General features: G+C 41.1%; 1 protein-coding gene across 8 annotated transcripts in view; it reads right to left on the bottom strand.

Moving 5' to 3' along the window:
• Positions 1 to 456: 456 nt before the first annotated feature.
• Positions 457 to 27290, bottom strand: part of ARHGEF28 (Rho guanine nucleotide exchange factor 28) — a 124178-nt gene continuing 97344 nt past the window's right edge. For 5 of the 8 annotated variants that reach the window (XM_027671526.1, XM_027671529.1, XM_027671525.1 and 2 more), the window contains exons 24-27: positions 25281 to 25328; positions 23011 to 23490; positions 19461 to 19761; positions 457 to 1612 (exon numbers count right to left, since the gene is read on the bottom strand). In XM_027671526.1, the coding sequence (XP_027527327.1) occupies positions 1452 to 1612; positions 19461 to 19761; positions 23011 to 23490; positions 25281 to 25328 (990 nt within the window). In that variant the 3' untranslated portion in view covers positions 457 to 1451. The remainder of the gene's footprint in view (positions 1613 to 19460; positions 19762 to 23010; positions 23491 to 25280; positions 25329 to 27290) is intronic. The other 3 variants (XM_027671527.1, XM_027671524.1, XM_027671528.1) reach the window with 3 other exon arrangements.

Genomic DNA, 27290 nt, shown 5'->3' with positions numbered 1-27290 from the left:
GTTGGCCCAAGATACCACCTGAACACCTAGTGTGGTAGTCCAGTGAGATGCAGCTCAGAAAGCTCTGCCTTTGAGTATTCCCCACAGCACACCACTCTCTGGAAGAGAATCTTCTGCATCAGGAAACCCTTGCTGACAAACACACCATCTAAAACTCTGCTCCCCGCAAAAGATTTTGGACAACTCAAGGTTTAGGGTAAAATGGAAACCATATGACAACTGGGGCTTACCCAGACAAATGGGCAGGAGCAATCCTGGGCTTTTCTGCCCCATGAGGGTAGAGGTGAGGCAGCTCTGACTCAGGAGCTGTGAAGCCACATTCCTGCTGTGCCTCTGCTAATCCAATCAGCCACACAAAGCAGCAATAAGCACATCCTTGGTTTTGCCATCTGAGATGCATGGAGCACAGCTTTGGCTGTGCTGGACCAAGGCAGACACATCTGCAGCAGAGCTGAGTGCAAACAAAGTTTGAAGTTTATTTATTTTTTTATTTTCCCCCTGTTTTCCTATTTCTTTGGAGAATCTGACAATGAATCAAAGTTACAGTTTTGCAGAAACACACAGAAAATTTATTCAATTTGACAGAAGTGTACAAATATTTCTGAAAGACGAAAAGGCATGAAACAGGCATGTTTCTTACTGCCTAACACACAGACAACCCCATGAACCTGAAAGTAGAAAGCTAGCTGGCCCCTACATAGGAAAGCAGTGGAGTTTCAGAAGGGTTCAGTTAACTAGAAGCCTACTATTTCCTCCCTTTCTTTTCTTTTGACCAGTGAGATGGTTTCATCTGGTAAATTTTAATGCATAAGGGCATTTACTGAAATGAGATATAATACAATAACAAACAGATTTACTGCATCTCTGCACAAAACTGGCACTAGTACCATAATGATGATAGGCTTTGGGACATGAACAAACGCTTACACTTATGCATAAAAAACATCCTCTGCTGAACAGTTCCTGAGCCAGGGGATAAAGAAAATGACCCAGTAGTGAAGTGTACATGGCACATTTCAGCTAAGACTATAGCCATTATTCTTTGATTGCTGTCTTCTCATGTTATATCAGAACTGTTAGAAGGTTACTGATACACACTCTCAAATCTCAAGTAGCAGGCCCGTCTCTCCTAGTTTGTCCTTTTAAAAAGAGGACTCAGGAGAAAATCAACACTTTTTCACAATTCCTGGTGGCATCTTTGCAATTCCAAAATGTCTCTCCTGCTACCCATTGCTTCTTGCAAAGCAGTTGAAATTAAATCATAAATTAAAGATTACATAACAAAGGCTTCAAAATAACTTAACTGCTGTATTTATCAAGGGAAAAAATTTACATTTAATATTAAATACTATTCTTAAAGCCAGCTGGTCATACAGAGAGCAGCTACAGATACTTAGAAAAGCAAACATAGTTATATTTCCAAAGTGCTACTGAGATTAGAAAATAAGCCATCAGAGGTAAACAATCTTCTCTTCTACTCTGCCTCCACTTTCTGTGTCCTGTAGGCTCTCAGGCTGATGGCTCAGTACCACTGCATCTACCTGTGGCGACTGGGTGGATCCCTTGTTTGGAATGCTTGTTTCAGGACCCTGGGTCTGTAATGTGTTCAGATCTGTAACACACAAGAGAAGGACATGTGACCATGCATCTTCTGCCATGCCCATGCCATCACAAAGAGAGAATTCTGACTTTTTAATTAGCACCATTTTCTAGTTTGTTGCGTCTGTCTAGAAAGGAAAACAGCATTCTAGTACAAGTTATACTACAGTCTGTGAGAGGTACCTTACACAAGTTTACTGAAATCTGTTCAAGTCTTCATGTCCACTGTCACATGAAGGATGCTCACTGTCATTATTTTTACAATAATAATTTGAAAAAATGAATAGCCATACTTTACTGAACATACACAATAATGGAAAGGCTTAAATGACGTCAGAGTTGGGCTGGATGGAAACATACAGCACATAATCAGTACCTTTGTTAGTAATAATACAATGGTAGAATTAATACAGTTTTCATCATTACATAGAAATTTATTTGCAAGCCTTCCTTTTACAGATGAAAAAGAAACAACTGAGCAAACCCAGTTAAAAGTCTACATGGCTGGCACTTGCATTCTGATGTATAACCATTTGTTTTTTTCTACCAAGTTATTAGTGCTTATTTGCACAAAATATCTACTCTATTCTTGTCTCAATCCTTAAGGTGTGATGTGGAGAGAATACTTGCACCCCAATACTACAACATTATTTCACATGGATCTTCATTTGTTATCTTTCCAGTCTTCTCCCACAAATGTACAGAATCAGGTACTTGTTTTCCAGCATTGAGCAACGGAGACTTTTGTGATGATCTGTGTATGGCTTAAAAAAAACCAAAACAACACAACTATGGTTAGGTTTTATCCCTAGCATTCTGTAGCACTTCCGGCCCTACATCTTAGTAGTTGGCTTTTCTACATCTGTATGTCTTCAAAGTTTAAGTTCCTTAAAATGATCATCTCACTTCATAAGGATCAGCACGGCCAAGTCAGATATGGCAACACACTTTCTGAGCCCTTTCTAATAAAGAATGGCGTGAAACAAGGCTGCGTTCTCACACCAACCCTATTCACAGTCTTTTTCAGCATGATGCTCCAAAGGGCCACGGCAGACCTCGATGATCAGGATGGTATCTACATTCGATATCGTACTGATGGAAGCCTATTCAACCTAAGGCGACTGAAGGCCCACACCAAGACCTTAAACCATCTTGTCTGGGAGCTGCTTTACGCTGATGATGCCGCCCTTGTTGCCCACACAGAAGCAGCTCTGCAGCGTTTAACATCCTGCTTTGCAGATGCTGCTGAGCTCTTTGGGCTGGAAGTCAGCTTAAAGAAGACTGAAGTTCTCCATCAACCTGCACCTCAGGAAGTCCCCCATCATCCCCACATCACCATTGGCCAATCAGAGCTTAAATCAGTCCAGCAGTTTAATTACCTAGGCAGCCTCATCTCCTCAGATGGTAAGATTGACAGGGAGATAGACAACAGGTTAGCAAAGGCATATAGTGCTTTTGGAGAACTCCATAAAAGAGTATAGCGTAATAAACACTTGAAGAAAAGTACTAAGATCAGTGTTTACAGAGCCATAGTGCTGTCTACTCTTTTATATGGCTCCGAATCATGGGTCATCTACCGCCACCACCTGCGTCTCCTAGAACGCTTCCATCAACGCTGCCTCCGTACAATCCTAAACATCCACTGGTCAGATTATGTGACCAATACATCTGTTCTTGAACAGGCAGCAATCACAAGTATTGAGGCCATGTTACTGAGAACGCAGCTGCGTTGGGCAGGGCACATCTCCAGGATGAAGGACCACCGCCTCCCTAAGATCCTGCTTTATGGTGAACTTGCCACTGGCTGCCGCAAGAGAGGAGCCCCGAAGAAAAGATACAAGGACTCCCTGAAACAACATCTCAGCCTCGGGCATATTGATCACCATAACTGGTCTACTCTAGCCTCCAATTGGGAGGCCTGGAGACACACCATCTATAATGCTGCTGATGCTTTTGAGAAAGCACGCAGGATCACCCTTGAGGAGAAAAGACAATGCAGAAAGAATCGAGCCTTGCAGAACATACCACCTACGGAGTCTTTCTGCTGTGCCTTTTGCAACCGGACTTGCCTATCTCGTATTGGCCTTTTTAGCCACCAATGCGCTTGCAAGAAATGTGGGTAGAGCCCTTCCCAAATCTTCGTTCGCGAAGCCCAGCCATGATGTCTTCAAAGTAGTTTTACCATAAAAACAAGCTGCTTAACAAGGGAACGTGTATCCTCATGCATAGTGATGAGAAAAGTCTGCAATATTTTTCACTGTAATCTTGGCCTGACCAATCTCTACTATTACATCAGGAAAGTTAAATTTTCATTCTTCTGTCTCAAGAAGAATGCAAGAAGAAGGGGAGCTTGGAATCCTTCCCATAGCATGCTAACGCCAGAAGCAAGGAAAATCAGAAATGGGGTCTTTTGAGTCTTGATCATTCATGCAAAGAACTAAAGAATGTCATGCCTCCTCTGGTCCGTACTTCTTCTCACATGTATGTGCAATGAAAATCTATTAAAAAGGAGTTATTTAGGGTTTTACACACCATGTCACTCTAACTGGTGGCAATTCAAAATGACACCTGCCTGCATTTGGCACTCCCCTGACACATGTGGCTTTCACCAGTCTTTTTCACTGATGCAGGAGTTTAAGGCAAAACGAACTTGCTGGCGCCCTGAAAAGCTGAGGCTCCCCAGATGCTCCCTGCCACGATGTGTGTGGAGCAGTATGAGATGATTATGTGATGGGCATGTGGGAACATATCGTATCACTGCCTCTGCCTTCAGCATCTTCTCCTCTTTGATATTCACACAGCTGCGGAGAGCAAACAGGTTTTGGGGCTTCAGCTCCCAGGGTAAGCCACATGTACATTATATGTGCTGCCAAGACTGCACAGTCAGTGGTAGGGGCAAAGTACTATAAACAAGCAGCGCTTAGTCATAGTGGGATGACACAGGACGTTACCAAAATTAACCCCCAAATGACTTTCTTTTACTGTTTTATTTTGAATTTAACAGATTAAGTTTCAGCATTGATGAAAATCCAGAATAAGTCTTGATTGCAGGTGAGTTATTTGCAATACGTAACATAGCAGAACTTAAATCCCTAACTTATTTGAACAGCCTTGATTTTTTAAAGATGACTTCTTAATTTCTTTATTTTTGATAGTCATATTAGAAAAAGACTACAATTTGCATCAACAGAAAAAAGTAGGAGTATGTCTGCTTTTCTTTATGAAAGCTGGATCCTTTGAGTTTATTTATTTATTAAAAAGAGCCCTATTAGTGGAAGATCTTCAACTTCTAAACACTTACATTTTTGGGTAATTTTACCCACATTAATAGTCCTTTTTAAGTCCTGTGAGTCTATTCACTTTACCAAAGTTATGCACATAAGAATACCAGGCAGTAAACATTTATTTGAAAGATCTGTTTCCAAAGTTTATGAAGTACATAATTGGAGAAGCCTAACTACAAATTTGAAAAAACACAGGAAAGAAAGAGAAGCACCTTACATGCAGTTATTTTCCACCATCAAAACTAAACAGTAATTGCTTCACCAATTAGAACAGTAGCTGTTTCGAAGCCATTTCTCATTACCTGTTACAACTCTAAGCAGTAGAGCTGAGCAGTGGAGACCACCCAAGTTCTGGGAAAACAAATCAGATTCTGTCACTATCAAAATAAATGATTTATTACTACTTTAGCTGCCCTTCTTTTTTTTTTTTTTGTTAATTCTGTTGCATCTGGAGAACCTGAACAGCAGAAGAGCATTCAGGAGGTGACAACACAGTTGCTGCTGGGGTGACAAGTGGCTTCAGGCTAGAAAGGTTGTGCTTAATCCAACTGAGGATGGAAGGAGCTGGTTTTGGATGCACTTCAGGTGGCACTCAACATAGACTCTACTTAATAAAAGCACAATGTGTCTCCAAGGCAATACACTCACCCTGCCACTGGGGAGAGCACCTACTGTTACTCTGCTTGGTGCCATGCTGGAAGCAGCTGAGCCAGGAGACCAGTTGTTATCACAGGCAGCAGTGTGATGTGGCTCGAGAAGAGCTGCACATGAAGGGTGTAAGGAGTGACGGAAATGATAATAAAAGTCTCAGATGAAGGAAGAGTAGGGAAAGGGGACTGAACCACCATCCAGCACTGTTCTTGTAATGTAGAGCACCAACAGCAGCCAAGAAGCCTCCCCTGAGCTCTCTGGTACAGCATGGAGGAAATAAGCTGTCCTCCTCACTAAGTAGGAGAATGCTGAGAGAGATCCTCCTCTTGAAATGCTCTTCCAAAACAGGGAAGAAACTTCCAAAACCAGACTTGAAAACATCAGCTGCTCTTTACTAGAGAACTCTGGGACCTGAGGAATGTTTAATAAAAATGCAAACCAAACTGATTATCTGTGCAGATACCAAGGCTGCTACTAGAAAAGTGACACCCAGGAAGCTCTCCCGGGCTCCCCAGGCAGGTGGAGCATCCAGGGGAACTCTCCAGACCCTCTCCAGGCCCATTCTCTGCTGCACTGCGGCAGATAGTCAGAATTCACTATGGATCAAGAGTCAGGTAAGTAAGGACCTTTTTGAGCCTCTTTAAACATCACTGTAAGTCATCTGTCGACATCAGCCAAAAAATGAGTTTTGTATTACTACCTTTCTTTAAATTCAGCATTTACTTATCCTTTCCTCTGCTCCCTTCCAAGGTACCAAGGGATGCTCCCCCTGGTAAGCTGTGTTTAACTCAACAGCACGCCCACCAGACCAGCACCCACATCACCAGTGCCCAGAAAAAGCTCTCCCACAGCCCCTACCCGTACCCTTCCTGCCTGGGCTGGGCTCTGCCTGCTGGCTGGCTCCTATAGCCTTGCAGAGTAAGGACAAGCAAAAGAATAAGACACAGCCCTTCTCTTGCTCTTTTACACTCATTTTTTTTCCTTCATATTTATGTAAGTGCAGAAAATATACCCAGATTTCCAAAGCTTTAATGAAACTGAGCTGTAGCTGAGACACTTACACAGGGTCTACTGTGAGACTCACAGCAACCTACTTCCTCCCATTTCTACACCAGCCAAGGGTTGTTGGCATCTCTCTGCATCCTGGACCCTGGAGTTTATGGGCAAACTGAAGCCCCTTTTAACTGTTTCTCACTTACGAAAATTTTTTTCTCCTATGACGCTCCAGGTAACTCTTTCCTAAAGAGCAAGCCAGATCCGCAGCTGCATCATGGATACCCCTAGACAAAAGTGAACAGCAAACCAGAGAAATATGCTCTTTCAATGTTGGGCTGGTCAAACACCCCAGAAAGAGGGATGTGCTTGAGGCTGGAGACCAAATATTAGGTAATCTGTGATATTAGGTAATATTAGGTAGTCAGCACTTCAACATTTTGGTCACATGTAGTCCAGCAGTGCCACATCACAGCACAAAATATCCTGAAAGTACAGCTTTTTGTCCTTCCAAGACCATCCCATTAAATAAACTCCAGGCATTCCCTGTTGTGTACCTCACCAATTTTCTCAAAAGGAGTCAGAGGCTGTTTCTAACAAATTCTGAAAAGAATCACAAATTCTCTAATTCACACAGCTACCACCAAATCCAACATTAAAAACAAATCCAATTTTTTCCCCATTTTCCATGAGTTTAGGTCTGGTATCATGAGGACAACCATGAGGAAACTGTAGACACTCTTTCCATGCTTTTCTTAGACAACCTCAATATAACAATAATGGCAGTTCTCTAAACGGGTTCAGGATCCAAACTCTGAGAAACGACAGCTCCTGGCTAAAAACATCCTACTGTTGTATGGGAAAGGGAAAAAAAAGCATTCTGCATCCTAACTACCATACCCTACCTTTTCCATAGCACTGAGACAGGATTAGTGGTGTCTCACAAACTGCTGAGAAAGTGAAGGACAAAGCAATTGTATTTGCAGGAATCTGAAATCAATACATATCAAAACAAACACAGCTCGTGATCCTGGGGGGGGGGGGGGCGCGGGGGATACAAAAGCCAAGTAAACAACTCATTAGTCACACTGATTCTCACCTCCTGTCTGTTGTCATAGGATGTAAGCACTTTCACATCAAATAAATGCCACAGATTTTCTCCTTCATCCCCTTCACCCCTCCTCTCTCTCTCCCAGGATCAGAGCTCTTCACGTAAGCCTGGAGTGCTCACAGTGATGATTATGGGAAGGACAGGAGGACATTATCAAGGCAAGAAACACTCTAGGCAAAAAAAAACTCTCTTGAGCCTCTGCGTGTTGAATAGAAAGCCCTCAGTTTTCCTCCTTCAGCTCTGACTCTGGGGTTTCGCAGCATCATAGGATAATTCAAGTTGGAAGGGATCTTAAGAGGCCCCTGATTCAAACTCCTCCTCAAAATTGGGTCAGCTCTGAGGTCAGGATGGGCTGGACACTTTTTTACTTCCTCACTGTTTCCAAAAAAAAAAAAAAAAGGGAGAAAAATTTAAAAAAGAAAAAAGAAGACAAAAATATGAAAAAAAAATAAAGGGAGGTTTGGAAGGAATACACCACATGGATTTTGCAGACACTGAATTAATTTGCTGTGCCTTTCAGAGATCTGTGTCTCATTGACCCTCTTTACAAAATAAAATTTCATTAAATGAAGAGAGATTTCTGCCACTTTTAGCAACAAATATGTCAAACAGTCTCAAAGCTATTACTCCTCTGAAAATAATAAATAAAGTTAGGTTTTGGTTTTACATGTATTTATAATAACTGGTACCCAGTTCATCTGGACTGACAGCTGACACATCAGCTTCAGGCCACCGTTATGTGAAATGGCAGAGCTGCTCTATTTAATCCCCCCACTGGCACTCATGCATAATGCAAAGCAAAAACAGACACCTAAAATCCAGTGCTAAGTCTACCGGGTCTGGGATATTCAAAGGAATTCAAGGGTAACGGGCTCTCATTTGCCATTACTGCTCAATAGCAAACGACAACCTAACTCCCACGGGCTCCACTGAAAGTCCCTATCGGCAAATCCCACAGCACCTCTTTGTCTCTAACGATGCTCCCAGCGGTTTCCATGCAGACTCATTAGTGATAGCCAGCCAATTCCCCAGGGAACTCCAGGCACCTCAGCCTCTTTCCCTTTCCTCACCATGAAAGGTATCATGATCAGTTTTGATTGCTTTTTTTAAAGCCTACTAAGACTTTCCTAATTTGCGATGGATTTTCCACACTACAGGTTTAGTTGTTTATGGTTGGTGGGAGAAAGGGAACAAACATCATGTGCAGCACTACACAGCTGGAACGCTTTGCCATCACCCTGGAACAACTAGGACACTGCTGCTACTGTGCCAGTTCAGAACACTTGCTGCAGATAAGTCATCTGTAAGCCTTGAGGATCTGAAGACAATTCCCAGCAATTTCACTAGGAGTTGAGATCTCACATACCATGGTCAAACAAGGCCCTTCGCACCTCAATAAAGCTCATTTCACAGCAGGAACTGAATTTGGCACCAGGTCTCAAAAAACACTGGGAAACATATTTTTACTAAAGTTACCAAGGAAAGAGGAGCCTAATCCATTTCCCAGCTGACTGAATAAGGCAGGAAATCAATCTGGGAATTTTAATGCTGTTATTTACTTTTAACCAGCCCAACCCTGTGAAAAAGCAGCAGTTGCATTTCTTAGGCAAACAAGCACCTTCATGAATAAGAGGTCTTTACACAAAAAGCAGATGAGGAATTATATCATAATAAAGCCTACATTAATTAGTCTTATTGGCTTTTGGTTCATTTTTTTGTTACAAGACAAAGAACAGAAAGAATTCAAAGTCTATGATGAATAAGGTCTTTAACATAACTCTTCTCCACATCTGTACTTTCAATTTTTGATCATGGTAAAATTACTGGGAATGCCACTATTCTGCATGTTTCTGCTCTTTGTGTAGTTGTTGGCTTAGGTAAAACAATGCAGTTCAGTTTTCAGGTTTTGCCTCATAATTCTTTAAGAAAAGTTTGGTCCAGAGAATTTGGACCAAATTCTTGGCTAAGACAAAATATAATTTATTCCACCAAAACTGCACTTATCATGAAGTTCCAACTCATACTTGTCTTAAAGCTCAAGGTTTTGGAGTAATGTGACGATGTGACCATCTTTTCTTTTATTAAAGTACAATAAACATACTATTTCTAACACTGGTGTTACCAAAGAAAAGATTTTAAAAACAACTCAAGCTCAGACAATGACAGTGACACCTCTTTAACATCAAGTTCATAGCATGCCCCTGGGTCAATCAAAATTTTAACCTACTTACATGGCTATGTTATCAGTTATTTTTGGTATGCTATTTTTTAATGCTTATCAATAAGAGAGACTTAAAAATAGGCCTGGCTTCAAATCATAACTTGTCTGTGCATTAAATACCCACAGTCTCACCTCAGCAGGGCATACTGCCTGACAGCTGTCTGCTTCTGCTTAATATTCATTTATTTAGGTATGAATTCCTTATTAAATTGTCTTTGCGCTAAGCTTTGAAGCTTTAGATGGTCAATTACAGACACACACATGGTCCAACAGGTATTCTGCTAACAATGAACACATGTTTTATTGACCTACTTCTTTTCCAGCTCATTAAACACAGCTGCACTCAAATGATCAAGAGGAAAGAACCATAAAACCCCAAGAACACCCTTTCTACAAAGGATCACAAGGAACGTGACCAGCTGCTGCCTCGGGCCACTGCTCCACCCAGGGTGCCCACACAGGGCACGTCTCCAGGGGCATGGGCAACTCGCCTGTCCACTGACAACAGTGGGATGCACGGGAAACCAGCCTCCCAGTTCGGGTGTCTAATGTGGGTGTATATGAAGTGGGCTGCAACCATTTCCTCTCAGCCCATAATCTGCAGAAGCCATTTTTGCCAGCAAACTGAAGTAAAAACAAACTATCATCAGTGAGGAACACTCCTGTTTCAATGTTTGCTGGAGAAACAGAAACCCCATAAAGTTACAGACCCAAAGAGCACTTTCAAGGACTCAGCAGATGATGAAACCAGCTCCCCTTTCTGCATCTGGCCAGCACATCCCCACATCTCCCTCACATTCTGCCCCAATTTACACCCTGATAAAACACTGTCTCTGGCACATGAGTTCATTCCCTTTGAAACAAAAGGGGACATTTACACATCAAAACTGTTCTTTTGAGCTCTTTATTACCACAGACAGATGTTATTCTGTTGATTAACTTTTTCTCATGTTTATGGATGCCTTTTGATTGTGGGTTGTTTTATTGGGTTTTTTTAACTACAATTTCACTTTGAAATAAATGTGAAATCAAAGACCTTGGCAAAAAAATCAGTTCAGTCCTCGGCATTTGGCCAGTCTTTCAGGTGCAACACAAAGGAGTGTGCTCTGGAGTTTGGCAAACATTTTCTTGAGTAGCAGAAGGGTACAGCTGGGTTACAAAAGCCAAAAGGGGGAGGTAATTTATAAAACACTCAGGTCTCCTCCTAAGCACCTTGGGTTTATAGGGTAATTTCCCAACAGCAGACCAGATCCACCACTTCTTACTCATAAAAGCTCAAAGAGAGTAGTGGAAGAATACGAAGTCAATATACAGAATTGCCACAGAAGAAAAAATAAGGCAAAGCACCTGTTTCAAATCAATTACATGCTAATCTTACCCTTTAATAGAGCTGCGGTTGTTGATTAATAGAGGAAAAAATATGTGCATTACTGCAAGAGTGAGCGTCTGAGAGAAGCCTCTTATCTGATAATCACAGAGGTAATTGTTCTCTTCTGAGCTCAAAACTGAAGGAAATATTTGCTAATTTTCTACTGCAGTTTGAGTATTAGCACAGTCCTTTTTATCCATTCTTAGCCAGGTTGGCAGGAAGTATATGTGCTGATGTTTTCTTCTTGCAGCCATTGAAGAAAAACCATCAAAAACTGAAAGCAGCATATTCCCCAAGTTTTGCATCATAACCATAGGAATTTTCAGGGTGCAACTGAATATTTTGAAATGGTAGCCCTTTTTAATTGCTTGCTAAAAGTTCTGTGAACATGTAACTGATGTGAGAACCGTCTGCATAAAAGCTAAAGGAAAAATTGTACAAAGTAAAAAAAAAGCACAATTATCGAATAAGCATCTCTTCAGCCAAGTGCTTTGCATGAGTGCATGAAGAGTCCTCAGATCCACCTTCCTTACTTCTGCTCCCACTTCTCTCTGCTATAAGGTACACTGGTCTTATCCTTAATCCCAAATTCATCACCTCATTCTTCTACCTTGCCTTCATGACAGGTTTTAAAACACTCTCCTATATTAATTTCACTTTCAGTTCAAAACTTCTGCATTTAATGCAGAAGCCTTTCTTAGACCTTCATCACCTTCTCAATGGCATTGCGCTGCAATGGCAAGTTGCCCTGCATGGGAGATACCTTCTCTGCAGTTTTGCTCTCAGGAACAATTACCCTGCAATTTTTGAGCTCAATTAATAAAAGAAAAAAAAATCTCTTTTCATCTTTGACAAATATACCACTTTCCCTGTATGTCATGTATTCTTTATCACAGAGTATTTCAATGATATTTAAAGGCACATATTTTTTATTTTTCTATGACAGACCCTAAACAAATATGGACCAATCACATCTATCATTGTATCATTTATGTTCCAGCTCTAGATCAGACTTCCAAGGGACACTCAAGGAATCTCAGCAGGTGACTGTTGGAAGTCTTCCTATTGGATTAAACTGAAAACAACTTCCATACCAACATCAAAGCTCCTCCCCTCTACTGCCCCACCAAAAATTTACACCCAAAGGAAAGTTTTCTACAGCATCTGGAGAGGGATTTGGATGACAACTGGATGCTCCTGTGATGAATGCCAGAAAAAGATAGAAAATCTTCACCAGTTTCCCAATAAATATTTAACAGCAGATGATGCTGAGGAGGTTTCATATTACTAAGACTTCATTACTTTTACACAACATGCTACGGGCCATTTCCTGGAATATGTAAAGTATTTTACTAAATAATTAAAATGAGATTGTACTTTTCAAAATAAGCCAGATAGATAAATTTGGTGATTCAGCTACATGATTGTAGAGGGTGTGTTTGCATGCTCAGTGTCTTGCAAAATTTGATCATCCATAAACAGCTTCTCCCAGGCATGAGGATGCATTATTTATTCACACTTCTGCATCTATGTCAGGTTCCAACTCTATTACAAAACACATACAAAACATATTTAATGTACTAAAGCAGGGCACACAATCAGGTCTCCACCCACAGATTACATTTCCCAAGGAAACAAAGCCCTCCCAGGGTATCTTCCTGCCATCAACCCACAAGACTCTTGTTTTGTGACTCTTTTCCTCAGAGATCACCTCTTTCCCTGCGTATTTGCTGTCAAAGTCACAGCTCTGCACAACCCTGAACTACAAACCAGTTGTCTGACTAAAGACCCTCTGCTCAGGGTCTTCTGCTTCAAAATGTGCTCCTTTCCCTCCTCCTACTTCCCTGAAACAGTCACCCACTGGAATACCCTACCTAAGTAAATAATAAATCTGCTCATAAGAGATGGTCCAAACGACTCTAGTTTCATTGATACCAGTAATTCAACCGACTTCAAAAACCACTATATGAAAGTTGTTGGAACCATAAATGAGAGGAAAATGAGAAGGATTTGGCCCATCATCTTGTTGCTGTTTAAGAAGTCTGTAGACAATGAAACCTAGTGTGGTGTGCAGATTTACACCAACACCAGTGGTACCTCAAAAGACAGGGACTGTCTTTAATCCATTCATCGCCTTAAAGATGTGCACTGTTTTAAACTTCCCTCCTAATGAATAAACTCTAAATGAGAAGATACTAGAAAGAATAAAATCAGACAGCCATTACACAGGAAATTCTGTACTTATATTAGTGTACGAAATAAAACCAAAATATCACTAGTTGCCTTAATTAAAAGGTTATGTAATAGTGCTGCATCTACTGCGGTTACGTTCAGAAATGAGAAAAAGTGTTTTGAGATGAGAAAATCAATAACAGAACCACAACAAACCTGAGTGCTGCAGACGTGAAATGCAAGTGTTACTTGAAATATACTAATTGCAGGTGACATACAATGACATATTTTTCACTTTGGTATCACACTGCCATGTGATTTAATCCCTTTTGCCATTTGGTTTAAACAAATGGAAGTGTGATTCCCAAGAGGAAAAAAAAACTTCCTCTCTTATTCACTTCCACCAAGTACCCCAGAGGCATTGATGTCTTCCAGCAGAGCAGGAAACGCAAGTGTTTTGTGGTATGGAGAAAACACAAATTTGCTGTTATAAGTTGCAGCGTTAAAAGTAATATCTTAATTGTTCTAATGAAGTTATGTGATTTTGAACTTGGAAGACAAGGGTGCTGATGTTGCTCAATTTCATGTTCTTATATATTTCCATGTAATTTTATTCTCATTGTAACTTACATTGAGCACTGAATGGGCTCTGTGCTCACCTATATAGCCTTTCCATGCTAAGAGTAGAAGGCATATGTTGAACACAGAAAGGGCAATTTGGAATTAATTGCACGTTCGCAGTGTGGCATCTGCTCAGTTAAAAAAGACAAAAAAATTTAAAGTACTTCAAAATATCACACTGGCTAAGGAGGCTCTCTGACTAATGGGGAGCTCCACAGGTCATGTCATCCTTTACTTTTAAAAGATTTCCCTCTTTTCCTCTTCTCAAGCAAAAGAACAACAGAAAGAATTTGTTCACTGTGCAGGACAAACAGTGAAAAAAATGGTACTATTAAAAATATTATGAAACACATCAGAAAAACATTAAAATAGGCTGAAAAGCCATTCTGCAGGTGATAAGGGGTTGGCTTGTCATTGACTACAAAGGATGCTGTTTAAATAGGAGACATGTAAAGTGTGTGCTGTATGGGGTACAATTACATTTCCAGCTCAGAAGAGGAACAGTCAGATGTACTCAGAAGGAGTTATTTCATCAACTTGTTCTTTCAGTACAGAAATTAACTCACAATGGTCACATATGCAGAAATGTGACAACTTTCTTTTTTGGGGGGGGGGGAGGGTGCAGGGTGGCCCTAATCAATTTAACAGGTAGTCCTCAACACAGGATCCCACTAACCACCTCCAGCGCTGGCAACAGTAGCCACGGCTCATCTAAGTAAGGCCATGAGTTAGAGTTCCGGTGCTGAGCTGGAACCACAGGCACACAGCCTGTATGTGCATATTTCACATGGTTTTTATGACACTTGGATCAGCTTTACATTGCATACCTCTTCTGACTGCAACAGATTTGTCTTACACAAACATGAGAAAAGAGCCAGGCCCGTACAGCATTGTTCTCAACCTCTCTGATGCAGACATAGAGGAGGTACTTCCATACAATGTCATTAGGCCATAACTGATGTTAAGGTAGCCTGTCATGGTTTAGCTCCAGCCAGCCGTCAAGCCCCATACAGCTGCTTTCTCACTCCCCCACCAGCAGGACTGGGGAGAGAGTCAGAAGAGTAAAAGTCAGAAAACTGATGGGTTAAGATAAAGACAGTTTAATAGTGAAAGCAAAAGCCACACAAGCAAGCAAAGCAAAACAAGGAATTAATTCACGGCTTCCCATGAGCAGGCAGGTGTTCAGCCCTTTCCAGGAGGGAAGGGCTCCATCACACATAGCAGTGACTCAGGAGGACAAATGCCACTCCAAACATTTCCTCTTCCTCTTTCTTCCCTCCCCCAATTATATACTGAGCATGATGTCATATGGTCTGGAATATCCCCTTTGGTCAGTTGCAGTCACCTCTCCCAGCTGTCTCTCCTTCTAATTTCCCATACACCCCCAGTCTCCTTGCCAGACACTCCTGTGGAAGTACAAAAAGGAGAAAAGGCCTTGGCCCTGTGTAATCACTGCTCAGAAATAACAGAGGCATCTCTACGTTATCAACACTGTGTTCAGCACAAATCCAAAACACAGTCACTGTGGAGAAAATTAACCTATCCCAGCCAAAACTAGCACACAGACAAAAAATGTGCTGTTCTAAAACTCATCTAAATTACCAATGGAAAACCAAAGCAAATGAATCTGATCTACAGTATTAAGAACAGGTTCAATAGAGCAATCACCATTAGTACAATTTGCCTTTAGAAATAGGAAGGAAATTTCATACAAAGAATAAGGAAAAACAATGGAGTTACAGGACACTACACATTGTTTCTGGAATTTTTGTTTTTTCTATTGTAAATTAAATATCTTACATTTCTAGAAACCACTCATTTTGATGGAAGCCACTATAAATTGATTATTTTTTCAAAATCAAACTATCTAATTTGCTTATATGCATATATACACAAATTTCTATCCTCTAAAAAATATTAAAATTACATTAGTCAAATTGAGTCCTATTTTTGCTCCCTAGTTTTGCATTTGGCTGTTTCTGGACATTACAGGTTTTCCTACATTCCCCATACAGATTTAAACTATGTTTTTCACTATACCACACATAAAGATCCTTCATGCTAAATGTCTGAGGAAAAAACCTCCCTCAACCAAGTTTCAGTGCAGTTTTCCAGATCTATCACTTTTCAACTCTATTTCTGTAGCTACAGCATCTGAATAAAAGAAGTTAAAGGTAGCACCAGCAAACAATGCTGTTCACTTCAAAGTTCAAAATAATTAAAATTGCACTGATTCCTGAAATCAAAGAGGTGAATTCACAGGTAAATCCTAAGGCATCACTTCGGCTAGGTGACTTGACACGTCAATTAAATGCAAGAATAATTTATTGAATTCTCAGTCTAGTCTGACACAAAACCTATACTCCCCAATTCCTAATTAGCCAAAGTACTTGTCTTCTTTCATGCAGATAATTTCATAACCATTAGTGTAAAGCATTAACACATTTTTCTTTCAATCATATTTTCCTCCTGTTGACTGACACACCTTTTCTAGAGAGTGTACTTGTGCCAGTTTCAGCTTTGTGGGAACTTGCCTGAAGGTCTTTGGTATAGTTCCCTCCCATACACATAAAACAATTATATATAATCATGATGTTACCTATGTGAAGAGACATATGTCTCACCTTAGAAAATATGAATGGAAAATTATGCACTGGAGGAATGTAACCGTTTCCATTTGTGGATATTTATGAAGTTTAATTGGATAGTACTTAACATATGGTAGAATGCAGTGTGATTAACTCCTTGGAAATGTGTTCAGGTGGTGCTTCTCCATAAATAATTTAAGGGGTTTTTTGACAGGGCAAACTTCTTACAGCATGCCTAATAATTGTTGGAAAATTAATCAAATAAAGAAATTCCTTTTGCGTACACAAAAATCTTTAAATATATACAGGGTCTGGCATGTATGTATGTGGTATGTAGACACATACAACAAACCATACTCAGTATTTGTTTCTTAGTTCTATTTTTACTTATTATTTAGAAATGTTTTTTGAAGTATGATTACGAGACTTTACAAATAAAGCTGGTTGAAAAATGCATGAAAATGTTATGAAACATTCACCACATGAAAATATTAAAAGTTTCAGCTAACTTTCAAATATTTTCTAGTCTTGCAATGGATCTCAGCTGGTTTTCCTTCACGGTGATCAGAACTGACTATATGCTGCAGAGGTGTCAGGAAGTGGAGGCACAAGGTCAGAGATCTTCTTAAACTCTGCTAAACTCTCTGGGGAAAAAGCATAGCCAAAAATACCCAGCAAAAAGAAAATCAGCTTCCTTGTATGAAATGTTTGTACTGTTCAACTTGATTCACATAGCTTAGGAACAAGCTATCTACTTAACTTTCATGTGCAGAGCCATTTTCTAGGGCTTTGTATGCCATCTGTCTTTTAGGGGGAAGTTTAGCATTCTTCTCATTCCCCACTCCCTGTGGAGTGGTTCCTGATGCATGACAGAAGCAAGTCTGAACCATGCAGTCTCATGCACTGCACGATCAGACCATAAAATACTTGTCACCTTCTGAATCACAAATGCAACTTAGAATGTGATGGTACATCCCTCTGGGGAGAGGCTTCCAGCCCCGCCTGCTCCAGCAATGCACTGGTGGGCTTCACAGTATCATCTGCACAATCAGGATGCTGCAAGGATTTGCTTCACTCCTTTGCATAAGGCACCTTGTGACACCATTCAGGCAGTAACTGCAGGTTTTACTGACATGAATTAGCCAGAGAGACCTATACTAGCCTGCTAGCCTCTTGGGCAGGCTTTGTAGCCAGTGCTGGTCCCCAGGCTGCTGGGACTGCCATAGTGCCCTGTTACTAGGGCTAGATAAGGATGTCTACACAAGATGAACTGACAACAGCTTAACGCAAAGCTGGTCCATCGTAGGTGTCTTTATATACAGAAGCTCCACCAGCTTATCTTAGAATCAGTGCAATTAAACTGGTACAAGCCAGTTTAATTAAACCAGATGCTCTCATGTGGGCTTAATAGAAAGTATTGGTTAGTTTGCATCTGAATGTTTGCCAATGCAAGCTAAGATACTTTTGAGAGGTTTAAACCCACATATGTGTTCCTTTTCAAATTTGCACTAGCTTAGCTAACCTATTACTAAAATGACAACTTCAGTCAAACTAGAACAAGTTTCATCAGGCTAATTATTTAGGCATTTTGAGAAATATTAATCTCTTCCACTAATCAGCTTGGTTTGCTGATTTTGGTGATGTGACTAGTCTGCCCTACCTTTGAATATAAAATGCTATTTTGGCAACCCACGTACCGAGGACTAATAAGGCTGTAGTGGATGCCTGCTTAATACATCACAAAGAATACTAAGGCACAAGTTCCTTAATCAAGGCTCTAAGACAATTAAAATCCATTGAGCCTGTGTATGTTTTCAACTCCTAATTCTGCTGCCCACTGACCTTTGCTATGACCTGACCTGCATGAAGCTGGTGTGAAAACAGAAGTTATTTTGCACTGCCAGCTGCAGAAAAAGGGGAGCTCAGGTACTGTTGCAGTGTTGACTTGCCATGTTTCCCCTGAATTTCACAACTGTGCAGGAAAACCCCAGCAGATTACTTAATCTATTACACCAGAAGTGCACCATTGTCCCCTAAGACTTTTAGCTGTTGTGTTTTTACATGCTGCTCTACCTCTCACACTAATGAAAGAAGTTAGATCAAAACTAACATTGTGCAACGCAAGAAATAAATCCCAGACAGTTTAGAGTTTCTCATTAGTGTATTTTTAAGTATTTCAAAGAATTTTCAATGCAATGCAGTGCTCAAATAGGCAGCCTCTTCCTCTCATTTTGGTAGCCACCATCAATAACTGCCATTCAACCTACATATCTTTGGAGGTTCTGGTAAAATACAAGAATAAAGAAAGGTAATGCAGAAAGAGCTATTTTTAGTAACATAGCTTATTGACAAAGATAACATTATCCCTTAGAAGTGATATAATTTTTCTGTTCACAACTAAGAGTCTTTCAAGATATTTTTATTTTTCAATGAAGAAAGAAAAGGGTACTTGAACACTGATTATCATTCTAGGATGGTAAATCAAGAGGTATTCTAACCAGAAATCATCAAGTAATGCACATATGTTCTAAAACAATAAAATGCACTTGAAAAAAGAGTGACTTCAGCTCACAGAAAGAAAAAAAAAGTAGCATTGGAAAAAGATTTGCAGAGAACAACATTCTGAGTACTGTTATGCAGACACAAATAGGAGTTTTGTGGGTTCTTACAAAAGTTTTCTGTATTTCTGTTCTGCTTTTTTTCTCATCTACCCTCAAAAAGCTTGCATAGAGGCATGCAATTGTTTTATCAAAATGTATTTCTTCCACCAATATCAAACTGTCTTTGTTCCTAGAACTATTCATCCTGAGAGATGACAAACCGCTTCTTAATTAAATAAAGTGTTAATTACCATTATTAAAGGAATCCTTGTTGCTTTTGCAGGAAAGAGACATGTGCTGGTAAGGACCAGTGGATTTCCACAGTGCACTGGTTAATGCTGGCTGACAAGAAGTGTCCATTTTGAGGTCCACCTGATTTTCACGAGTCCTCGGTACATCAGAATTTGAGATATTCAGCCCAAACACACCATCTTCATAAATGAGAGAAGAATCTGATCTGTCGAGACTCCTTAAAGACACACATACTACAGCTTCATTGAAGTAGAATTCGTTTTCACCATGTAAGCTGTCCAATTGATTATGATCCATTATCTGCAGAAGGGGAAACAAACAAACAAACAAACAAACAAAACAGAGAACAGCATTTTCACCTTTGCTGAGCAACAGAATCATAGAATCACAGAATATCTCAAGTTGGAAGAGACTCATAAGGATCATAGGGTCCAACTCCCTGCGCCTCACTACCTGAAACTACCTGAAAGTGTATGACTATGACTATCATCCTGAAGAATCCTTATACTAAGATACATAAAATTAACTGCCACATAGAATGAGAATTCATAGCAAATAGTCACCTAATTTGCCAGACGTTAACCTCAAATGTGTTGAATTTGATGTGTGTTCAGGAATAAACAGCAATAACCTAGCAGATCTTGCCTTAGCTCACCGCAAAACAAGTAATAATTGCAAAATAACAGATAACGAAGGACTGCTACCGCTGCTGTGATGCACTGAGCTCTGATGATTCCTCTCAGGGGGTTAATATTTTGCCTTACGGATAAACGAGGTACCACTTCACATATGTAAATCTGGGTACTCTGCAACCCAAAAATAACACTATACCTCACACAGACAGGTAATCACAGAGAACAGGACCGCAGCAGTCAACCTAGGGATGGCAAACAGCTTTCAGCAAGCAAGCCACAGCTCCCAGGGGCTGAAAATGCAAATCCTGCAGACCCTTTGCCTGCAGGTGTTTGTTAAGGCCAAGATTACAAAAAAAGCAGGAGTAGCAGTGTGAGTTACTGCAACATTTGGTCACCCAAAACTATCTAGGTTCAGTATCATAACAAAACAGTGGGTTGTCAATACTGGCTGACTGGCAACCACTCAGCTATCTCTGCTGCAGCAAGGAGTATGGTAGTGGAAAACACAGGCCAAAGACAATCTCAAGGAACAGCTACAAAGCCACACAGTATACTTGAAATAAAAATACAACTAGTCTTACAAATTAAATACTAGATTACAAGAACTACCACTGTCTGACACTCAGCATTTAATAATTTTGCCTCTCTGTCTGTGAGACCCTGGCCATCCCTGCATCAGGCAATCAACTTTCAGCTTCCTCTCCTCAAAAGATTTTAGAAGTCGCATCCTTTAAAGCTGATGGGCAAGTTCAGTTTTGCTTTTATATCCACTTCTTAAGCATTGCCAAACAAGTCAAAATGGTACCACATGCTACACTAGTAAAAAGTGTCTTTGCTGTTTGTGGCTAAGTCATGTTCACAGGGTGTTCACAGAGGCTGGATGAAAAGGGGGAGGTCAGAGGCCAATCCTTCAACCCTCATGCAGACACAGGCTTAGACACCAAATGGTCTCTGCCTGTTATGGCTGCCGGCTGAAAAACTACGGAGGTGATGGCCTGAAGAAAGGCTCTACAGATTTTCTTGTGAAAACGGGAACCTGAGGGGAAAAAAGAAGCTGTTTGGGTCAGTGAGCTTTCAGTATATATGCAAAAGCCAGAAAAAATGTTTTGAATTTCAGGTGCTTTAGAGAACAGTAATGGAAACCAAGACTGTACCCATTGAGGAGGGGATTAGAGGTGAGGTCCTACCTGGTAGGTGAGCACCAAGACAGTTGCCTTCAGAGCCACACTGTACCCTTCACCCTCAAAAAAACTTCAATGTTTTTAGTGTTAAACCCTCAAGCAGCTTCAGAGCTACTTTAAATTGCATAATAATGACCATCTCCAAGGATTTATGCTGTCAGGGGAGCCACATACCAACCTCTGAGGGGCTGCTTGTTTCAGGGGAACAGGATAGCAGGGCCTAACTCATGGGGGTCACAAGAGCTTGGTGTTTGCTACTCCTGGAGGTGCCCCTTTTCTTCACTGCAGATAGTGCTGTGGTCCAGGAACAAGGACAACAATCAAAAACTTCACTAAACGCCATATATGCCTAAGCATTACAGTATTTTAGCTTTCCTACAAGATACAGAGACACAATGTATCTTGAAAACACAGTAGCAAAACAGAATAAAGCACAGATTCTCACATTTAAAATTTCTGTTGCCTCAATTTAAGGAACATCAGCCTTGGTTTTTGTAGGGCATCCAGCTTAAAATCACAGAACAGTTTGGTTCGAAGGGACCTCTGAAGGTCATCTAGTCCAATCCCTCTGCTCAAGCAGGGCCAGTTGCTCAGGACAGTGTCCAGGCAGCTTTTGAATATCTCCAATGATAGAGAGTCTACAACCCTCTGGGCAACCTGTGCCAGGGATCAGTCACCCTCAAAGGAAAAAAGTGTTTCCTGATGTTCAAAAGGAACCTTCTGGGTTTCTGTTTGTGCCCATTGCCTCTGGTTCTGTCACCGCGCACCACTGGAAAGAACCTGGCTCCATCTTCTTTAGACCCTCCATTTAGGTATTTAGATAGATGAATAAGAACCCCCACTAACAAGAATCATTCCTTCTCCAGGCTGAACAGTCTCAGCCTTTCCTCACTGAAGAGATGCCCCAAACATCTTTGTGGCACTTCACTGGACATCCATCACACCTTCTCTCCCGCCTCCACCCCCCTCTCCACCCCATAGCTCTTCCTTGTACTGGGGATCCTGACTGGACATAGTAGTCCAGGTGTGGCCAGAAAAGAGAGGAAGGATCCCCTCACTTGACTTACTAGCAATACTTTGCCTAATGCAGCCCTGAAGACCATCTGCCATCTTTGTAGCAAGGCCATGTTGTTTGCTCATGTTCAACATGGAGCCTCAGGATCCACATGTCCTTTTCACAGAATCAAAGAATCATTAAGGTTGGAAAAGACCTCCAAGATCATTGAGTCCAACCTTTGACCAAACATCACCATATGGTCAACTAAACCATAGCACAAAGTGCCATGTCCAGTTGTTTCCTGAACACTTCCAGGGATGGTGACTCCACCACCTCCTTGGGCAGCCTGTTCCAATGCCTGACCACCCTTTCAGTGAAGAAATTCTTCCTGATGTTGAGGCCATTTCCTCTTGTCCTGTCACTAGCTGCCTGGGAGAGATGCCAAACCTTCACCTTGCTACAACTTCCTTTCAGGTAGTTGTAGAGGGTCAAGCTGATTTCCAATTGGTGTGCATCTACCTGTGCATGGGGTTGCTCCTTCCCAGGGGTAGGACTTTGCACTGGTTAAACCTCACGAAATTCAAAGAAAATCCTTGGATATGCCTGAATCTCCAGTTTCCCACATGCTCAGTTGTTACATTAACAATCAACAAAACCCAAGACGTACTAGCCTATTCATTAAGGCAAGTCTCTAAGTCTGCAGTCAGGGTTACAATCACAATGGAGAACCACACACCTCACTGACCGCTCTGGATGAAAACAGGTTATTTTGCTGACCGTGCTTCCAGTGCCACAGGAGCTTCTTCTGCATTTTCACACTGTCTCTTTCTCTCTCCACCATCTTCTGGCCCTCCTGGAGCCTCTCCAGGCTCTGCTGGTACTCCTGAAGCTGCAGTGCCAGTCTCTGTTGGCTCCTTTCCAGCAGCTCCTCCTTGCACCCACACTCTCGCTCCCGCTGCCCCAGACGGGCCTCCTGTGCCTCCCACTCCCGTTGTCGCTGGTTGCATTCACGCAGCCATCGCTGCTGCTCTTGCTGAAACTGCTGCTTCAATTTGTGTATGTTGGCCAGTTCCACCCTTTGCTTTTCCAGATTCTGATATTTTTCTTGCTCCAAAAGGAGGTTTAGCCGAGAACCATGGCCCCAACCAGTCTTCTCATTCTCTTGCAGGAGTAACCTATGGAGCTCTCTGTGGCTGTCCTGGATAGCCAGTGCTGCCTAGATCCCACAACCAAATCAGACACAAATGTTTAAATATGAGCATTAATCCATTTCTGTGTTTTTACATAGAATCATTATATAAAAATGCTACAACCTCTTGTAATACTAGTACTTAATACTTTTTTGGGGGTTATTCCTCAGGCAAGTACAAAAAATTCTGTGATCATGCCTTTACAAAGAGCTATTTCTAAAAACCCTCAACTGTTTTGAGTACTTTTAATGTGGTTCTGGTTTACACTTAGTGTTACTACACATGTTTATGTTACAGCTGTGGATATGCACTTCAGTTACAGCTGGGGTCCTGTTCTGTTAGAGGATATTAAAACACATAGAAAAAATGATTTTTCATGGGTAAAGAGAGTATTAAGGCATTGGGAATGCTATACTCACCCAAGTACTCCTAATGTGGCTTATACACACAAAACTGTACTGTTTCCAGCACAGCTCACTCCAACCCCAAGGCTCTCCTTTCTAACCTGCAGCACCGCAACCTAATTAACATCAGTCCTACAGGCACCTGCCAACAGAACCATGTCACCAGGACCATACCGCTACACACATCTGACCGAGGTATCACTACAAGCATAATCTGCAGTATAGTAGTAATTTCAAATTTGTAGTTTCTATTTTACAGTCGAGGGCTCTATGTTCCATCCTTCACAAGAATGTTGTGACATTTTTTGCATTAAAGATTGTGACACCCTCCAATAACACAAAAATAAATAGCTGGGATTAAGAGGAAAGAAAAGCAAGAAAGTCCTAGATCTGCTGAAGCACTTATTGCATCGCCTATCTTCAAGACCTGGCATGGGAATCTGTTTCAGCAGACATTCCCAGAGAATTCACGCACCCCCATTGCCCCATGCTGTCCACCCCAGAAAGTTTTTAACTTTATGCAATGTGCAATCCCCACTTTCTTTGGCTCTCCCTCCAGTATTAGGTCAGTTCCAGTGATTTGTAAACAGGGCAAGGACAGGATCCTCTGCTTGTTTCTCTGCACCTTACTCCCAGTTCATGGTCTGAACAATCAAGGCATGAACCTAAGCTTTATTTTATTATCCCTATCTGTTTTTCAATTATTCAAAAATTTTGCCTGAATTACAAGCTTTTTATTTTGCTTTTGCATTGCTTCAATCCACTTAAATTCTAAGCCCAAGGTTTCCAGAATTATTATGAAATATGGTAATGTCAATAGGGTCTAAAAATTAAAGCACACTCAAATTAAACATTTAAAAATAAAATTATAAAACTGCATCTAAATAAGAAAAAGTAAGTTAAAACATTCAAACTTAGCATAAGAGAGGAAAACACTTCAGACTAAGGACATGCAGATTATACAAAGTAATTAATTGAGATTGAAATATCTAAAATATGTTGAGTTTCCTATCTAAGTGGCAAGCCTCTGTTTACTACTAGCCAGAAGAACACTCAAAAGAGAATATTAAAATTTTTCAATATTTTGTACTATAATTTCAGAAATCTGTATGTGAAATGGCATCAGTTCAATTAGGGTCATCATTTTACTTTCCTGTTAGATTTTTAGACTGTACAAACATCCTTTTCTGGGAGGGAGGCCCGATCTCCAAGCAAGTAAGCACTACTCAGTTCTTAACAAAAACCTACCACTGATGTAGACTAAAAATATATTCTATGACAACTTATGCAACAATCAGTAGAGATCAGTATCCAGTGATGTAATGTCTAAAAGTAGGGCAACGTGAAAACAAATCTTAAGGAGTAAATTATTAAGACTAATTACTCTATAAAGTTAGCAGTGGAATAGTCACCTGTATGCTGTACAAGAGACAGGTTAAGTTCTGGATTGCTTGTACAATCTAGAAAATAAAAGAGAAGGATTTTCAAAGCTTTGACCACTGTGAACTATATAGTTATTACATTGTGTCTGAGGTTTCAATAAACTCACTTCCATGCCTGTATATCCTCTGAAATTCATAATTCCTTCCTAAAACAGAAATACGTTGCTTTAAAAAGTAGATTTTAACTTCAAAATTGTATCATCTAGGTAATTTTTTTTAAACTAGTGGAGACGTTCATATTTCTAAGAAATGCAGTGCTGAGTCAAACCTTTATGTGGCTATGTGAAAAAAACAGAAGCAGTAACCTATGAAGGCTAATAATTCATGAACACTGGAGTTTCCATGGAAATCACTAGAGGTTCTAAGCACAACTGTAAAAATAAAAATATTTCATCCACAATTTTAATCTCTTGTGACTAATGCTACACAGAAAAGACATTTCCACTCATTCTTTGTTTACTTGACAGTTTTGAAAGACAGTAACCAGACCTCTGTATATCCAACACAGTAGGTTTAGGTTACTTACAGTAGGATGAGACAGCATGAGACTCTTCAAAAACACAGATACTAACACTGTAAGAAATTAGCAGGAGTCATGGTAGTGGGTTATGGTAAATGCCTTAGATGTCCTGCAAGATGCTTGCCCAGTCTGTTCGACAAAACGCACTAGTGTGGTTACTACTCTGCCCCTGCAGCAAGGTACAACCACTTCACACTTTCCACACTTTTTCCTTTTTCATAGGAGCAGAGGAGGGTTTGGGGAGTATTTGTTTTCTCTCTGATTCTCCTGAGTTCTCTACTGAGTCTGATTTAACACCACAGAGAGCAAAGCATCTCCTACATTTAGCTGCAATAACTGAAAATGAAGATGAAAAAGGTCAGGCTTCCAAACACAGCTCAAAGCAGACATGCATGGGGGAAAGGGAACACCAGTTGCAGCATTTCCTCCACTCCTTTCTCTCACATTACCTCCCTTCAGTATTTCCTTCCATTTCCCCTCCAGATCTTCGTCTCCTCCTCCTCATTGCATCCACAAGCCATAAAACTGCTCAGCTCTTCTACAAGAAGCAGCAGATTTTGCACAGGTGTCTCTGTGCAGCACAAGGACAGGCACAAAGCAGCTCTCCTTTCCCTTTGCTGGACAGTGAGCAGCAGGCAAGGAGGCAGAGCAGAGCCAAGAGGGAGAGAAAAAGGGTGATGCTGGAAGGATGAGGCAAAGAGAGTGCACAAAGTAGAGCCCACACACTGAACAAGATTAGAGTTTCTTTCAGATCTTAAAGCCCTTTCTAATTTGAAAAAGGATGTGTACTGGGAGGAAGCCTTAACTGGCTTTGGCTTGACCAGGATTTGCAAATGGCCAGCCCTAGTGCCTGTGGTCCTCTCACTGCAGCACTGAAGCACTGGCGGAATGAGGCTGAGGTAGGTTTAGCTGAGCTGACCAGGTGACAGCAGCATCACGGCTGCACCACTACAGCTTCAGCATATGCCCTGTAAGTCAAGCTAGGAGTAAAGCAGTAATTTCAGGTGTTTCACTGTGCTGAGGGCTGTCACCACCTCCCTGCCACTGTTCCCCAGCACCCTGGTTCAGCGAGATGTGGACAGTGAGACCCCAGAGCATGTTACATTGTGCTTTGGACAACTCCCACAGGGATGTGTTTACAAGACAGGAGCAAGGAGACAGGGGACCACCTCTCACAGCTACCCGCTTGGGACCTCTCAAGTTTCAGAGGCAACGCTCTCCCTTCCAGTGCCTAATCAGCATCTAATCCCCAAGCTAGAAACTCTTGCTCTGCCTGTCCAGTTCCTGTTTTCCCAGACTAGCTGGGCTAAGACCAGAAGTGGCACTCCACAATCCCAGGACTGCACACCCAGTGACTGACAGAAGGCAGAACAATCATCACCCTGGAAAACCCTTGCCTTGTCTCTTTTCTTTGCTCATTCTGCCACCTCCTGGTAAGTCTGATTCTGACATGGTAAGAT

The sequence above is a fragment of the Neopelma chrysocephalum genome, unplaced genomic scaffold (assembly GCF_003984885.1).
Source record: "Neopelma chrysocephalum unplaced genomic scaffold, ASM398488v2 Primary Assembly neopelma1_97102, whole genome shotgun sequence".
In the NCBI taxonomy this organism is placed as follows: Eukaryota; Metazoa; Chordata; class Aves; order Passeriformes; family Pipridae; genus Neopelma; species Neopelma chrysocephalum.
The sequence above is the reverse complement of the archived record's forward strand: the minus strand, read 5'-3'. Positions and strand labels throughout refer to the sequence as shown.